Genomic DNA, 16,404 nt, shown 5'->3' with positions numbered 1-16,404 from the left:
TTTTTCGATTCGATTTAGATAAGAACAAATTCAAAAGAATAAATTAAAGATTATACATTACAAGGTAACAAAAAAAAGGGATTATTAATATTATAGTAATAATATATTAATTATATGTGCAAATTGTTAAAATAAAGCAACTTTACACATCAATCTCAACAAAGATGAGTTCTAACAATTAAACAAAATCTTAATCACAAAATTTTGTTTATTTTTCAATGGTAACAAGCAAACATAACGTCCGTAATACTAATATATGAACCGAAAATAGGTAGCAAGATAGAGTACATGGTTAGTTTTTAATTAAGATTGAGTGAGTCCATATCAGATTGTTTGAGAATAGTGCAATCCAAAGTGTGAAATTTGATTCTTGAAATAAAATCTCACTAATGTTTGTAATTTGAAGTCATAATATTATAGTAGTTTTATAAGAATCATGCAGTAAATATTGAAAATTTATAGTACAAGTTTAGTAATCAGTTGCACATAGTAAAGTGCAAATCTAGTGCACAAGTGAATTAATAAAAATACGTCTATTGAGAATATAATTTGTACGTATTAGTCAATTATAAATATGTATTCGTACGTAAGCATAACTATTAGTAACATGTATGTGTATTTGTATAATCTTTTACGGATAAACATATTGATATCATGAGTAAGTTAATACTATTTCTAATTTTTATTATTATATATTTTATTACGTTATAAAATAGATATAGTCCATGTAATGTTTTCAAAACATGTACATTATACTTTGGAAGTATGTTCTTTTCATATAGCACATACAATAAGTCCATATATACGTACATACACTTATAAACGCAAAAAATAAAATAATACTCAAACTAATATTGATTTTTGATATCATTGAAAACTAATATAATTCTACTTATTTGATTTAGTGGGTAGAGAAAATTTTTGTTAAAATGAATTGGGATTCCAATTCCATGCAAAATAAATTAACCCGTGGATTATGCATTATTTGCACTCCGACGTGCAAAATAATATTTAAGTACGGTAAGTACAAATGTATTACTACAATAATAAAAACCAAATAAGGAAAAAATATTTCTATAACATTTTATTCACTAGAATTCAATATTGTACCATTAAAATTGCAGAAATTAAAAAAATATAGGACCAAAATACTACCATAGAAAGTGAAATGACAAAAACGTCTAATAATCTATGTTACAGGACAAAATTACATTTCACTCGTAATTCAGATTATTTTCAAACAATATCAAAGACATCGATGCTTTTAAAGTCAAGGTCGTACTTAACATATATACTCATCACTTATAAATATAATTGCGAAAATCTCAATTTTTGTCCCATATATTAAGCTCATTTTCAATTTAGTCTAATTTGTTAGACTTTTCTCACATTTAGTCCCATTTATTTTATAAAATTCTCAATGCTAGTCCCAGATCACTTTTCTGGCCAATTTTTAACGAAAAAGTGTTGGATGGAAAAGTGACTTTTCCGTTAAAAAATGGATGAAAAAGTGACTTGGGACTAATATTGAGAACTTTTTAAAATATATGGGACTATATGTGAGAAAAGTATAACAAATAAGACTAAATTGAAAATAAACCTATTATATGGGATAAAAACTCGATTTTTCCTAAATGATTCTTGAATATATATTTGAAACATTTATTATATGAAAATATTAATAAAACTAACAAGCACGTCCATCATTTTGAACACGTAAATGTAACTCATGTTCGATGATGAATGAAAATAATTTAATTCTAGTGATACACCTAAAATAAGTACAGTTGTATTATAATTTATTTGTTGATATAATAATTAATTTAAGAGCTATACACATAAAAATGTTGCTACCCATTTTTCTCATTGATTTGAAGTAAAATTACATAAATAATTTGTTTTTATTTTGATTCAACTACATGATTTCATGCTTGTGCAAAGAATGAGAGAGTGCAGAAATGATGTATGACTCTTAGTCTTAATTTCACAATTTATGTACACATGAATTTTCTCACCAAAATACATAATTATATTATGAAATATTCTTAAGCAAATTTCAAATTAGAATAATTTTATCTTTGCATGTAAGCGGCCGATGCACATGATTAGAGACGATTGTGAACCCTTTTTTCCCCCTAACAAAAGTTGTTTTGCATTATCGTTTGTATGTAAATCAAAACATGCTAGCCGCTACAATTTGAACCTTTTCTCATTCGATTTAGGTTATACATTATACAAGGTAATCAGAAAAAAGACTATAATATTATAGCAACATTATTAATTATATCTGACGATTGTTAAAATAAAGCCACTGCACACTTCAATCTCAACAAAGACGAGTTCTAATAATTAAACAAAATCTTAGTCACAAATTTTTGTTTATTTTACAATGGTAACAAACAAACATAATAGCCATGGTATTAATATATCAATAAAAAATAAGTAGCAAGATAGAATACATGGTTAGTCCTTAATTGAGATTGAGTTCATCCATGTAGATTGTTTGAAAATAATGCAATCCAAAGTAGGAAATTTGATTCTTGAATTAAAATCTCATTAATGTTTATAATTTCAAGTTATTATAGTAGTTGTATAAGAATCATGCAGGAAATACTGAAAAATATTTTACTAGTTTGGTAATTAGTTGCACACAGTAACAAGTGAAATTACTGCACAGGTGAATTAATAAAAATACGTCCGTCAAGAAAATATATAATTTGTACGTCGTAGTCAATTACAAATTAATATCATAAATATGTATACGTATGTATACATAAGCATTAATAATATGTATGTATATCTGTATAATCTTTTACGTATGTATGGTATATTAATATCATGAGCAGGTTAATATATCTAAGTTTTATTACGTTACAAAATAGAAATAGCCCGTGTAATATTTTCAACACATATACAATAAAGCAACTTCACACTTCAATCACAACAATGATGAGTTCTAACAATTAAACAAAATCTTAGTTACAAAATTTTGTTTATTTTGCAATGGTAACAAGCAAATATAACGGCCGTGGTATTAATATGTGAATCAAAATAATTTAGTAAGATAAAATATATGGTTAGTCCTTAATTGAGATTAAGCTCATCCATGTTAGATTGTTTGAGAGTGATGCAATTCAAAGTATAAAATTTGATTTTTGAATTAAAATCTCATTAATGCTTGTAATTTGAAGTTATTATATTTGTTGTATAAGAATCATGCAGGAAATATTGCAAATTTGTTTTACTAGTTTGGTAATTAGTTGCACACAATAACAAGTGAAATTATTGCACAGACGTAAATTAATAAAAATACTTCCATTATCAATATTTTCAACTATAAATTAATATCATTAATATGTATACGGAAATGTAATTATTAACATGTATGTGTATGTATAAATTTTTACGTACAAATATATTGATTTGATGAGTACGTCAATAATATATCAATTTTTATTAATACATATTTCATTATGTTACTAATTAGATATAGTCTCGTGTATATTTTCAACATATATATGTACATTATATTTTTTAAGTATGTGCTAGATACATAACACATAAACGATAAGTCTGCATATATGTGCATACATATACATTTATAAATTCAAGAAAAATAATACTCAGACTAATATCAATTTTAGATATTATTGAAAAAATATATTTCTACTTATTTGAATTAGTAGTATAGAAATTTTTTCTTAAAATGAATTGGAATTCCAATTCCGTGCAAAATAATATTTGAAAATAATTAACATCCGACATGCAAAATAATATTTAAGTACGGAAATTTCTCTAATAAATATATTTATAAATTGTAAATGTACTACATTTTTCGAAACCAAATAAGTAAAATGTTGTTTCTATAACATTTTATTCACTGAAATTCAATATTTAGTTACAACATATATAAATTTGAGGAAATAAGATATGGCTTGGCTATTGCACAAACTCCTCTGATGTATAATTTTTTAGTGTTACTAAACGATGTCAATCGAGTTACAAATGTTAAAATTGTATATAATAATAAAATTATTATAAGGCATGCATATACGGAGTAATTAATAAAAAAAATAAAATCTCGTATTACTGTAGTATAAATTAAATACGTTTGTGAATTGCTAAAATTTTAACAATTATGCACTAAAATCTCATCAAACATGAATTGGAAAGTGATGCGGCTAGCGACTCAATCAATGCCCCATCCCATGAGGTATTGTCTGCTCTGATTTCGTGTAAGTCTTACTGTTTTATCTTGAAAACGCCTCTTGCTAGGGAGAGAAGTCCTTGAGTTTTATATGCCACTTAAGCTTCTCTTATATGCAATTAATGTGAGACGTTTGCCTACATCATCATTCCCGCGTAAGGGGCTTTGGGAAGGAAGGCACATGACCTCGTTCCCACTACGAAGCCCCATCCCATGAGGTATATATTATCTGCTCTGACTTCGTATGAGCCTCACGATTTTGTTTTAAAAAGATGACTCGCTAGAAAGAGGAAGCCTGAGGCTTATAAACCACTCAAGCTTATCGTCTACAACTAATGTGGGACGCTTGCCTACATCATCATAAAGTTATAGGGAAAATAATCTTATTATACAAGAAAAAAATTACTATTGTCTACAATTTTAATAGCTATAAACTAAAAATCATGGCAAATACTTTTTAGTGATCACGGTTAGATAAAACGATGTAAAAGCATAAATTTCCCACCAAAAAAATGTTATTTAGCCATAACAAATATTTTAGCCAGTCTCGTAGATACTACGACCAACAACCATTGCATGGCCGTAGTCAATGACTATTTGCTACAACTATTTTATTATTAACCATGACAAGTAGCCATAATTAAATATTATATTTTTTTGTAGTGAATGAATAAGACACGTACAAAAATTTATCTTCATTTCCACTTTATTTTTATCGACAAAGCACGGATGATTATTAAAGATTTATACTAATTCAAATTATCTAAAAACAATTTATAACTTGAAAAAAAATCAGACTATATCAAAACCATACCTAATATACTTGTCACTTATAGATAAATTCTTGGATATATATTCGAAATATTTACAATATCCAAATATTAATAAAACCAACAAGTAGTACGAGACAGAGGACATTTTGAACATGTAATTTGCAGCTCATGTTCGATGATAATTGAAAATAAATTATTGTAGTGATACACATAAAATAAGTACAATTGTATTATAATTATTGTTGATATAAATACTTCAAAATTCAATCCACATATCCTAAGCCATAGTTTAATTATGCAATTCATTACACATTTTTCACATATCTTGTATCTTTTACATATCATATATATATATAAAAACTAAGTTTAAATATATTTTTAATTCCGTAATTTAGATTATTTGGTGTTTTTATTTTTAAATTTTTTAGAGTAGCATTTTGGTTCTATATCTTTTTAATTTTTACAATTTCAATCATTTTTTTTCATTGAATTTCACATTTCTCGTTAGAAAAATTCGTATCCATCTCACATGACCTTAATTGGGGCCCTATTGCCAATATTTTTTATCTTTTGCTTTTCGAATGTAGTATTTTGGTTCTATATTATTTTAATTTTTTCTTCGTCGGGGTTCATCCTCAACAAGGCAAGAAGGGTAAACACAGACGAAAATTAAAAAGATGAAGGACTAAAATACTATCTAAATGTTGAAAATGCCAGATGACTTAAATTACGAAACCAAAAATGTATTTAATCCTTAAAAATATATTTTCAACATATTGTTCTAATTTTTAGATGCAATTGTTTTGAGTTTTTAATACGTATTAATACGCCAATTTTAACTGTTTCTGAATATTTCAAGGGTCGAAATTATATATGATAGTGTACATTTCAAAATGGTCGCATCTGTATTTGTATAATTTATTATAAAAAAATAATTAATTTGGAAAAAAATATTTTATTTTTTCTATATATATAATTATAGTTCCACTCAAAATTGTCCAAGAAAACATTACAAAAAAAACTCATAAAAGAAGCTCTCGAATTCCCCATCAGTTTTTGTCCAGCTTTCCAGAGCTCCGCCGCCGATGGAAACTCTCCGCCGATACCTCCGCCATCTCCTCTCCTTCTACCTATCCCTCACGGCCACCCTTTCGCAATACCTCTTCTCCCCCTTCCCCAAAATCCGACGCTTCCCAGTCTTCGTCCCCATGATTGAAGCATTGCTGTCCTTCTATTTCTCATTCTCCTGCAACCTGGTTCAATGCAGCGTCGATTTAGATGATCAGACTACCATGCATTTCTGGGGTCCCGCCCATCGCAAATTTAGCAAGCCCAATTTGATAATGATCCATGGTTATGGTGGAAACTCCAGATGGCAATTTGTTTACCAGGTAGGTAGTAAGATTTGTTTCCATTGGTTCAAGGGTTTTTGGCCTTCCTGTACTTTTTCTTGCTCAAATGATTTCTTCTTGTACGAGCAATTTGTGTATATATCAAACAGCTATCGACTGAAGTTTTTTGGTTTTCAGTTAAATTTTATGTTTATTTGCGATTGATCTGAATATTAGTTATGTGATTATTTGAGATTCTGAGTTTGATTTGATTTGCAAATCCTGTAGGTGGCGCAACTAGCCGAGTCGTTCAACCTTTACATACCCGACCTTCTCTTCTTCGGAAAATCCCACACGAATTGTACGAACCGTAGCGAAACTTTCCAGGCGGAATGTGTGGTCGCCGGGTTGAAACGATTGGGTGTTGAGAGGTGTTCAGTGTACGGTATCAGTTACGGAGGGTACGTGGGGTATCGAATGGCTGAGATTTATTCGGAGATGGTGGAGAAATTGGTGATCGTGAGTAGTGGAGTTGGGTGCACGGAGGATCAGAAGGGGATGCACCTGAAAAGCCTGGGAGTCGATATATTGGATTTGCTCTTGCCAGAGAAGCCGGAGGGGCTACGGCTGCTGGTGGAGAAATCAGTTTACAGGTCAAATCCTTTTAAGTGGGCCCCGGATTTCATCCTCCAGGAGTTTGTTGATGTGAGTGCGCCTAATGCATTCATTGCATGATATTGCAGGAATTCTTATTGTAATCAGGTTTGCGGTTGGCTGGGGTTGCATGTGTTTCTTCTCGTTGTCTAATAGTGACCTATTCCTCCTTTTCTTTTATGCCTTTTTTGTCATATTATTGCTATCACAATTATTATTAGTAGATTGTTGTTGTCGTTGCTGTCCTTGTTGATAAGGCTACTATATTGATGATGATGACCAGAATAGTGTTGTGATTGGAAAGTTCTTGTATGACCTCGACGAGTTCATCCTAGGATCACATCATCAACATTTAGCTGGCCTTCAAGCTAGTTAGCTCTACGGGATTAATATAATATAATGCCACACAGAACACGAGATCATAGATATCAAAATTTTTTAGGGCGTTGCAAGTTATTGATTGATTTGTTGAAAAGTTTGTAAACTATAAATGAAATAAGAAGACGAGTGTATATTCTTGAAATGATGTCCTTGGTTTGTTTTTCTTGCAAATGTTGGTGCTACCACATTATTGGACGTTTATGTATTTTACAGCTTCAGTATGTTTAAGCAAGAGTTTACGTTAACCAAATAGTTATCTTCATTTAAAAATATCACCCCCCATGTTCCCATAGTTGGACTAGATTATTCACTCCCTTGTTACTTCAAATCAGCCAAACATAGCAGGTAGGGATTCTGAAGTGAGAAAACGAAGAAAGTTTGAACTAGACACCTAGATGATTTATTCCACTATATCATCATGAATTGCTGATTTGTTCATGATACTTGAGCTTATGAGAATTGGTTGCCACATGAAGGTCTTTGGTGTATTCTTGTGAATGACAGTCCCTGTGCCTAGCGGTAACTAATGACCTTTTCCAAAATAGATGAATTCTATAAGCTGAAAAAGAACTTCTGAAACTCTGCAAATGAGGTGTGAAGGTGATTGACTAATGATCATTTGTTCTTTCCATCAATTGTGCACATTTGGAGCTTAATTACTTTGTGTTTCTTTGGTGTTTTGTTTCTTGGGATACAATATAACCTCCATTACCTGAAAATCACCAACAATAGACAAGTCAAAAGTTTAAAGTTAGAATTGGCTGAATGATTAAATATGTTGTTACTTAGAATTGCATCACTTGACACATTTGTTAAACAAGACATCTCACTTACACATTCTGTTGAAAGGTAATGTACAACGCAAACAGGAAAGGGAAAAAGGAGCTGGTGGAATATTTGTTGGCAAAGAAAGCAGAATGTGGAATTCAAACTCTATGTCAGGTAAGTTCACTTATTACATTATGTTCTGTATGGTAAACAACGAGTGTTATCACAGAATAGGAAGTATGTTTGCAAGGCAAACCATAGTCTCTTGCTGACGAATAGATCTTGTCACTACGATATCACCTTGTGTAGGAAACATTGCTTATCTGGGGCGACAAGGATAAGATCTTCCCTCTGAGCTATGCCTATCATTTGCAAAGGTACTTAATTTTTCACCTTCAAAGAATATTTTCTTGCTTTAATTTTTGTTGCAAGTTTGAAGAGTTATCTTTTGTGAATTGCAGCAACTTGGGCCCTAAGTGTAAGTTGGAAGTAATTCAGGATATGGGACATGCAGCAAATATCGACTCTCCCGATTCCTTGAATGCTTTGATAAAAGGATTTATCTTACCCTACTGACTTTGTGGGGGAAAGAAAACGGCAATGCAATCAGTTAGACCCTAAAAAATGAACAATATCCTTACTAATCATAAACCCGAGGGACATTAGTCAATCGGGCTTTCAACCCCCTTTAGATGGTCGAAAGAGGGAGAATGAAAGGCTATCCTACTTCATAATCGACCTGAGTCAGGTGCTTGAGGTAATCCTTTAGCTCTTCTGCACCTAACAAGATATTCGATGGCAGCTTCTTCAGAAGGCACTCCCCTGGATCAAATCATTCAAAGCTGAGATCCTCGGAGATAGTACGTCTGTCCATGTGTGTGTGTGTTTTAGTTTCCTAAAATGAAGTTGTGTTGTTGTCCATAATTCTGCTCTGTTTGATGTTCCCAACCTTTTGCAAATGAGTGGTATCTTCCCAGATTGAAGAAGTGGACGGTAGTTGGATTGAAAGATCTTCTGTTGCTCATTAAAGTTCCCATGTCATATATCTTTAGTGACAGCTGAAATAATTACAAAATCCCTCTAAATTTCAAAAGTTTCTTTTTTATCTTTCTGATCTTCTCGTTTCCTGTACTTAAATATATATGCTGATCAAGAGAGAGAGAGAAATCTTTTAATTCATGAGTATTGAGTTTTTCCAACTAAGTACCTCACTTTTGATTACAAATATTTTTTTGTTATTTAAAAAATAATAAATATTTTTGGTAATAACTCATTATAGGAGTATGAGGCATTTGTGAGACGGTCACGCAACATATGATATTTTTCTAATAAAAGAATCAATTGGAAAATAGTCATACATCGTAAAGTATAAATTTCATAAATTGAGATGATAAATTGACATAAAAAAATTTAAATATCAAAGTGTAAGAATATAACATATTTTAGATGACAAATTATAATTTCAATAAATATAGGTGAAATTATTATTCTGGAGGTTTCTATAAATTTCTATACTGGAAATTTTCTACATTTGAACCTCATCAAGATCCTATATAAGTTCAGTGAATTGCAAATCGACTCAGAGATATTTTTTGAAACTAATATTTATGTGAATAATAATTGTAATTATTAAATTCATTATTTCATAAATAATAATAATATCATAGTTTGGAATTTGACGTCTCTTCTTCCTCCTTCTACAAAGAAGAGTATTTTAGTTTCAACGTTCTAAAATAATAAATAAATCTCTATTTCTTTTACACGGAGGAAAAAAAGAGGTGAAAAAGCCAGAAACACTCACATATCACAAAGAAGGTTGTTGGGTATCAACCACCCAGTAGTGAAGCTCATAAATCAAAACCTATCTAACTATTAGATAAGATAAATAGGTTCGAAAATTTCCTTATACAATTATTATTACAAATCAACAATAAAGGAATAAATAAAGATTATCTACAAATTTAAATAATATTAACGAAAAATAGAAAATCTCAGAAAAATGGGCTCAAAAAGTCAAATTCAGTGACAAAAGCCCATACAGTTGTTAGATACCCAATACCACAAAGACTAAACGCACAAAGGTTGAACTCAAATTTCACAAAAGAATTAAGTTTACAAAGAATACTTTGAGAATGAGGAAGAAGAAGAGTATTTTTGTTTTCAATTATGCGCTTAGATAAGAGGAGGCCATTGATTATCGAGAGAGAGAAAAATATGCTGGAAAAAAAAAAAAAATCAAGAAAAATGAAGAACAATGTAGAGTTGGGAATAGGGTTAGGGTTTTGACCTTTAATCAGCAGTCAAATAGTTATATAATTGTGAGACCGGGTTGGACTGGATGGGACAGGTAAGTGGATTTGGGCTGGGCTTGAGGGATGGGCCAGCCACCCGAGTGACTGGTCATGCTGTTTTGGGCTGGGCCATTGGAATAGGACATCACATATTTTTTACAAAGACGACGAGAATCGATCGGTGAGAGCAGCTGTGGGAGAGACGATGTCGGTGCACGACCGCGCCGCGGCGGCGGTGCTGGCGCATCTGGCGATGGCGGCGGACGGTGCGTTGTTCGGCCTCGCCGTTGCCTATGTGGCCTGCCGCACAATACGGAAGTATACTGCTACGTCATCAGCCCTCCGCAGAATCCACCAGGCCCCGTCTGCGCAGCCGTCGGACCTTCGCTCCATCCTTTCCGAGGAGAATGATTCTGATAGTTCTCGTCTGGATGACGGAAGTGCTTCTAATTTGGATTCTGAGGGTGGAAAATTGGTGATCGTTAGGGGTAGCGTGGAGGTGAAACCTGCTGCGGAGAAGGGGAATTGGAAGAGCTTGAGGGGTACGAATTTGGTTGTTTCTCAGGAGTCGGGGGAAAAGGGCGTGATCTTGCAGCGAACTCAAACTGTATGTTCCATTTTTATGTTCTTGTGCCCGTTTCATTTAGCGACGTTCCGTTTCGTTAGAATCAGCAGCTTTTAGATGGTTTAGATGTAGAGTTGGAAATACTGCTTGTGTGATTTAGCTTCCTTAGATAGTTTTCTGTAAACGTTTTAACATAGTGTTCGTTCTAGGACTTGAAGCTTAGAATTGGAAATGCAAATGCTGCAATTTATTTTGTGTTGATTTTTGGTAATTATGAAGAATCAATTTCAAGTGTCCAACAACAATTTCAGAGAGTTGCTGTCATCTGGATTTCTTAGATGTCTTGCTACACTATAAAGTTCAACTTGTATGCTCTCTGGAAACGGGAAACAGTTATCACAAATTTTCGGTGCAGCACACCCGAGTATTTTAGATTTTCCTCCTAAGATAGTTTTCTGTAAACGTTTTAACATAGTGTTCGTTCTAGGACTTGAAGCTTAGAATTGGAAATGCAAATGCTGCAATTTATTTTGTGTTGATTTTTGGTAATTATGAAGAATCAATTTCAAGTGTCCAACAACAATTTCAGAGAGTTGCTGTCATCTGGATTTCTTAGATGTCTTGCTACACTATAAAGTTCAACTTGTATGCTCTCTGGAAACGGGAAACAGTTATCACAAATTTTCGGTGCAGCACACCCGAGTATTTTAGATTTTCCTCCTAAGATAGTTTTCTGTAAACGTTTTAACATAGTGTTCGTTCTAGGACTTGAAGCTTAGAATTGGAAATGCAAATGCTGCAATTTATTTTGTGTTGATTTTTGGTAATTATGAAGAATCAATTTCAAGTGTCCAACAACAATTTCAGAGAGTTGCTGTCATCTGGATTTCTTAGATGTCTTGCTACACTATAAAGTTCAACTTGTATGCTCTCTGGAAACGGGAAACAGTTATCACAAATTTTCGGTGCAGCACACCCGAGTATTTTAGATTTTCCTCCTAAGATAGTTTTCTGTAAACGTTTTAACATAGTGTTCGTTCTAGGACTTGAAGCTTAGAATTGGAAATGCAAATGCTGCAATTTATTTTGTGTTGATTTTTGGTAATTATGAAGAATCAATTTCAAGTGTCCAACAACAATTTCAGAGAGTTGCTGTCATCTGGATTTCTTAGATGTCTTGCTACACTATAAAGTTCAACTTGTATGCTCTCTGGAAACGGGAAACAGTTATCACAAATTTTCGGTGCAGCACACCCGAGTATTTTAGATTTTCCTCCTAAGATAGTTTTCTGTAAACGTTTTAACATAGTGTTCGTTCTAGGACTTGAAGCTTAGAATTGGAAATGCAAATGCTGCAATTTATTTTGTGTTGATTTTTGGTAATTATGAAGAATCAATTTCAAGTGTCCAACAACAATTTCAGAGAGTTGCTGTCATCTGGATTTCTTAGATGTCTTGCTACACTATAAAGTTCAACTTGTATGCTCTCTGGAAACGGGAAACAGTTATCACAAATTTTCGGTGCAGCACACCCGAGTATTTTAGATTTTCCTCCTAAGATAGTTTTCTGTAAACGTTTTAACATAGTGTTCGTTCTAGGACTTGAAGCTTAGAATTGGAAATGCAAATGCTGCAATTTATTTTGTGTTGATTTTTGGTAATTATGAAGAATCAATTTCAAGTGTCCAACAACAATTTCAGAGAGTTGCTGTCATCTGGATTTCTTAGATGTCTTGCTACACTATAAAGTTCAACTTGTATGCTCTCTGGAAACGGGAAACAGTTATCACAAATTTTCGGTGCAGCACACCCGAGTATTTTAGATTTTCCTCCTAAGATAGTTTTCTGTAAACGTTTTAACATAGTGTTCGTTCTAGGACTTGAAGCTTAGAATTGGAAATGCAAATGCTGCAATTTATTTTGTGTTGATTTTTGGTAATTATGAAGAATCAATTTCAAGTGTCCAACAACAATTTCAGAGAGTTGCTGTCATCTGGATTTCTTAGATGTCTTGCTACACTATAAAGTTCAACTTGTATGCTCTCTGGAAACGGGAAACAGTTATCACAAATTTTCGGTGCAGCACACCCGAGTATTTTAGATTTTCCTCCTAAGATAGTTTTCTGTAAACGTTTTAACATAGTGTTCGTTCTAGGACTTGAAGCTTAGAATTGGAAATGCAAATGCTGCAATTTATTTTGTGTTGATTTTTGGTAATTATGAAGAATCAATTTCAAGTGTCCAACAACAATTTCAGAGAGTTGCTGTCATCTGGATTTCTTAGATGTCTTGCTACACTATAAAGTTCAACTTGTATGCTCTCTGGAAACGGGAAACAGTTATCACAAATTTTCGGTGCAGCACACCCGAGTATTTTAGATTTTCCTCCTAAGATAGTTTTCTGTAAACGTTTTAACATAGTGTTCGTTCTAGGACTTGAAGCTTAGAATTGGAAATGCAAATGCTGCAATTTATTTTGTGTTGATTTTTGTATGATATGAAGAATCAATTTCAAGTGTCCAACAACAATTTCAGAGAGTTGCTGTCATCTGGATTTCTTAGATGTTACACTATAAAATAAAGTTCAACTTGTATGCTCTCTGGAAACGGGAAACAGTTATCACAAATTTTCGGTGCAGCACACCCGAGTATTTTAGATTTTCCTCCTAATTCTAGTGTGAAAACTCCATATATCAAGCACTAATTTCTCTATTCAACTTCTCATTCTGAACATGGGATAAGATTAATTGCTTTATTCAGTTAACATTTCTTCTTTTCATTTACCCCTTGAAGTGTATATACAACGAATGGAGGGGTGTCTTTGGATGGACTGCAGACCTGCGCTCTGTACTTGGAAGATCATGGAAAGAGCAAGAGTCTTCCTCAATAAGAACGGTAATTAGTTTTTATTTCGACAGTCATGAAATTTCCAAACTTTATCTATTGTTTTAAAATTTACAGACAGACATTTGATCGTTGATGTCAGAAAGCACAACTTTCTGACATGAAGTCATCTATAATGACTGCTAAGATTCTTTATCTGTGAGTTATACGGTGACAGCTTATAAAAACAAAGCTTAGTCAATCCAGTTTGTTTCTGTTCTTGGTTTTTGTTTATCCTTGTGACATGTTATATTTGCTTTCATTGGGCAGCTTGGGCTACATCTATTCTAAGTTCATTACCTTATCAAGTTCTACACAACTGGTTTAATTGTTGACTTGATGTGTTCTGTTGCTATCTGCTTTTTGCTTTTGCATGACACCAGCCCATAATGATTAGTCGAAGAGGAATATTTCACTGTCTTTGCTGTCTGTGTGCCGGTTACTGTGTTTTTTGTCACTGAACGCTAGACATCTGCTGCTGAATTGAGATGCTAATGAATCGTATTACTGATGTGTAAATTATTTTTGAAAATCTGTAGCCTGTGCGGTTGTCATCAGTGCATGATGCATATAGAGTGGAAGTTGCAGCTTATTTCTTTTCTGGTTGCATCGTGCGAAAAGTACTTTGGATTTGCGAAAATTGTTTACACCTTGATCATCATAGAATCTTAATATTGGTTGTATGGTATATCTCTTTTTGTTAATAATTTCGTGTGCAGTTCAGGCCAATATTGTTGAGGTTGATGTTTAATGATGTGTGCATGGGATTTTTCTCCTCAGGTTCCTTTTATTCTTGTTGAAGAGGGAAAATGGCCTCAGTCTGATTATCTTGTTGTCAACATGGAAGGATCCAGACATCCACTACCTCTCATGACAGTTTATCAGCACTTGCAGCCTATTAATGCTTCTCCTTACACTTTTCTTCAGGCGCTGTTCGGTCTTGAGTATCCTGTTAGTTTAATCTTATTATATAGCACCATTTTTTGATAAAAGTTGTTTTGTATTCTTTCTCTCTACTTAAATTTGCCCATTTTTCTTGCAGGTTGGACTGCTTTATGAGGAGAAAATACTTCCTCTTGGAAAGGATATAACTGCTGTTGGCATTTGCAATATTAAGAATGGGATTCTTGAAATCAAATCATGCAAAGATCTTCCTTACTTTTTGTATGTCAATTTCCAGTAAATCATAGCTATGATATTGGACTCCAAGACTATGTTTTCCTTACACATATTGTCCGTCTTTTTGCTCATAAGTCTTGGTCTTGCTTGATTGGAAAGTCTAGTTAGGATTCCATAAATATTTCAGTAAAAGGATTTAAGCTCACTTAGGTTGGATTAGGTTATGTGGTTTCTTGTGGGGTTGGGATTATCAGTTTAAGTAGCGGCATGACTGAATATCTTTCTGTATTAGCTAATGTGGACAAAATAAACCTATGGTTTATGCAATCAGATTTGAAGCAACCTATTGACATTGTGTTTGAGACTATTTATCCCACAGAAGGCTTATTTATCCCTTGATGGTCGAACTCAAATCAATCTTTATTTTGACAAATATTGTTATCTGGAAAGCAAGTTAGATATAAGTCATGTTATAAATGGTTTTCTATCAACATCTAAGTATTATCCTTCTTTCTGTTTTCTTTTTCAATAAGAGAGATCCCACAAAGCTGATTGCAGGTCTGTGTTTGTAGGACTGATTTGACAAAGGATCAACTTGTGGCAGATCTTTCCTTCAAAACTAAAGTATTGATGTGGAGTGGACTTGTTTTTGGTTCACTTGCTATAGGTATCCTTGGCTATTCTATTGCAAGGTACATACCACAACAATTTATATTGCTTGGATTTGGCCTTATATTGTCAAAAAGTTGCAGGTTCTGTAGAAAGGTTTTAGTAATGATGTCAATTAATACTGAAATTCATGTTTGCATGATAGCAATTATCATTCCCTCTTTGATTTGTTTAATGTCGAGTTTGTCAATTTTTTACTTTGTCAATTAAAATATCACCTCTCACTTACCAAATTTTTACAGGAAAACTAATACACGCATAATATATATATATACACACACAACAGGATTGTGTATGCATTGGGAACTCAAACAATCTTCTTTACACAAGAATGTTCCGGAAAGCTCTCTGTTTTCAGTTTCCATGTCCAAGAAAATTGCAAAATTTCTATTGTCAATTATATTCCTAGTTCTATGGAGGACTTGGGCATGAGCCACTTGTTTTGGCCCTTTTGGGGTCTCCAACTGTATTCCTAATTGTCATTACAACTTTATTAGATTCAGCAATGCTCTTTCCTATTATCAGAAGATATCTAGGATCCTGGCTGGCAGATCTTCTGAAACCTTTCTTTCACAGAATTGACTATTTCCAGCTCACTTTATTGCTTGGAAACTTTGTTTGCAACTTAGAACATATTTTGCATATCATCCATCAGATATTATGTATATTTATTTGTGTCATTTGTTAATAGCATTAAATTCTAGAAGGCAAAGTAGCATCACTCTATTGGTAGTTCTTCATATGGCTCATTCTGCATAGGAAT

The 16,404-nt window shown here is 32.7% G+C and overlaps 2 protein-coding genes across 2 annotated transcripts in view; both read left to right on the top strand.

Annotated features, from left to right (window-relative positions):
• LOC105157804 (2-hydroxy-6-oxononadienedioate/2-hydroxy-6-oxononatrienedioate hydrolase) lies at positions 5,987-9,207 on the top strand. Its single transcript, XM_011074283.2, has 5 exons — positions 5,987-6,371; positions 6,600-7,016; positions 8,196-8,288; positions 8,424-8,491; positions 8,576-9,207. The coding sequence occupies exons 1-5, from the start codon at positions 6,066-6,068 to the stop codon at positions 8,688-8,690; spliced, it is 999 nt and encodes a 332-aa protein (XP_011072585.1). The 5' UTR covers positions 5,987-6,065; the 3' UTR covers positions 8,691-9,207.
• The window catches only part of LOC105157803 (E3 ubiquitin-protein ligase SPL2), a 6,311-nt gene continuing 463 nt past the window's right edge, over positions 10,557-16,404 (top strand). The window contains exons 1-6 of the mRNA XM_011074282.2: positions 10,557-11,012; positions 13,764-13,865; positions 14,634-14,804; positions 14,896-15,017; positions 15,545-15,664; positions 16,401-16,404. The exon at positions 16,401-16,404 is cut by the window's right edge and continues 463 nt beyond it. Of these exons, the coding sequence (XP_011072584.1) occupies positions 10,611-11,012; positions 13,764-13,865; positions 14,634-14,804; positions 14,896-15,017; positions 15,545-15,664; positions 16,401-16,404 (921 nt within the window). The 5' untranslated portion in view covers positions 10,557-10,610. The remainder of the gene's footprint in view (positions 11,013-13,763; positions 13,866-14,633; positions 14,805-14,895; positions 15,018-15,544; positions 15,665-16,400) is intronic.

Source organism: Sesamum indicum, linkage group LG3 (genome assembly GCF_000512975.1).
Source record: "Sesamum indicum cultivar Zhongzhi No. 13 linkage group LG3, S_indicum_v1.0, whole genome shotgun sequence".
Taxonomy (NCBI): Eukaryota; Viridiplantae; Streptophyta; class Magnoliopsida; order Lamiales; family Pedaliaceae; genus Sesamum; species Sesamum indicum.
The sequence above is the reverse complement of the archived record's forward strand: the minus strand, read 5'-3'. Positions and strand labels throughout refer to the sequence as shown.

Excerpts from the sequence above, each read along its gene's own strand:
- LOC105157804 (XM_011074283.2), top strand. The coding sequence starts at position 6,066 with ATGGAAACTCTCCGCCGATACCTCCGCCATCTCCTCTCCTTCTACCTA. Across the intron at positions 7,017-8,195 it reads TCCTCCAGGAGTTTGTTGAT|GTAATGTACAACGCAAACAG; the intron begins GTGAGTGCGCCT and ends TTCTGTTGAAAG. Across the intron at positions 8,492-8,575 it reads TATGCCTATCATTTGCAAAG|CAACTTGGGCCCTAAGTGTA; the intron begins GTACTTAATTTT and ends TGTGAATTGCAG.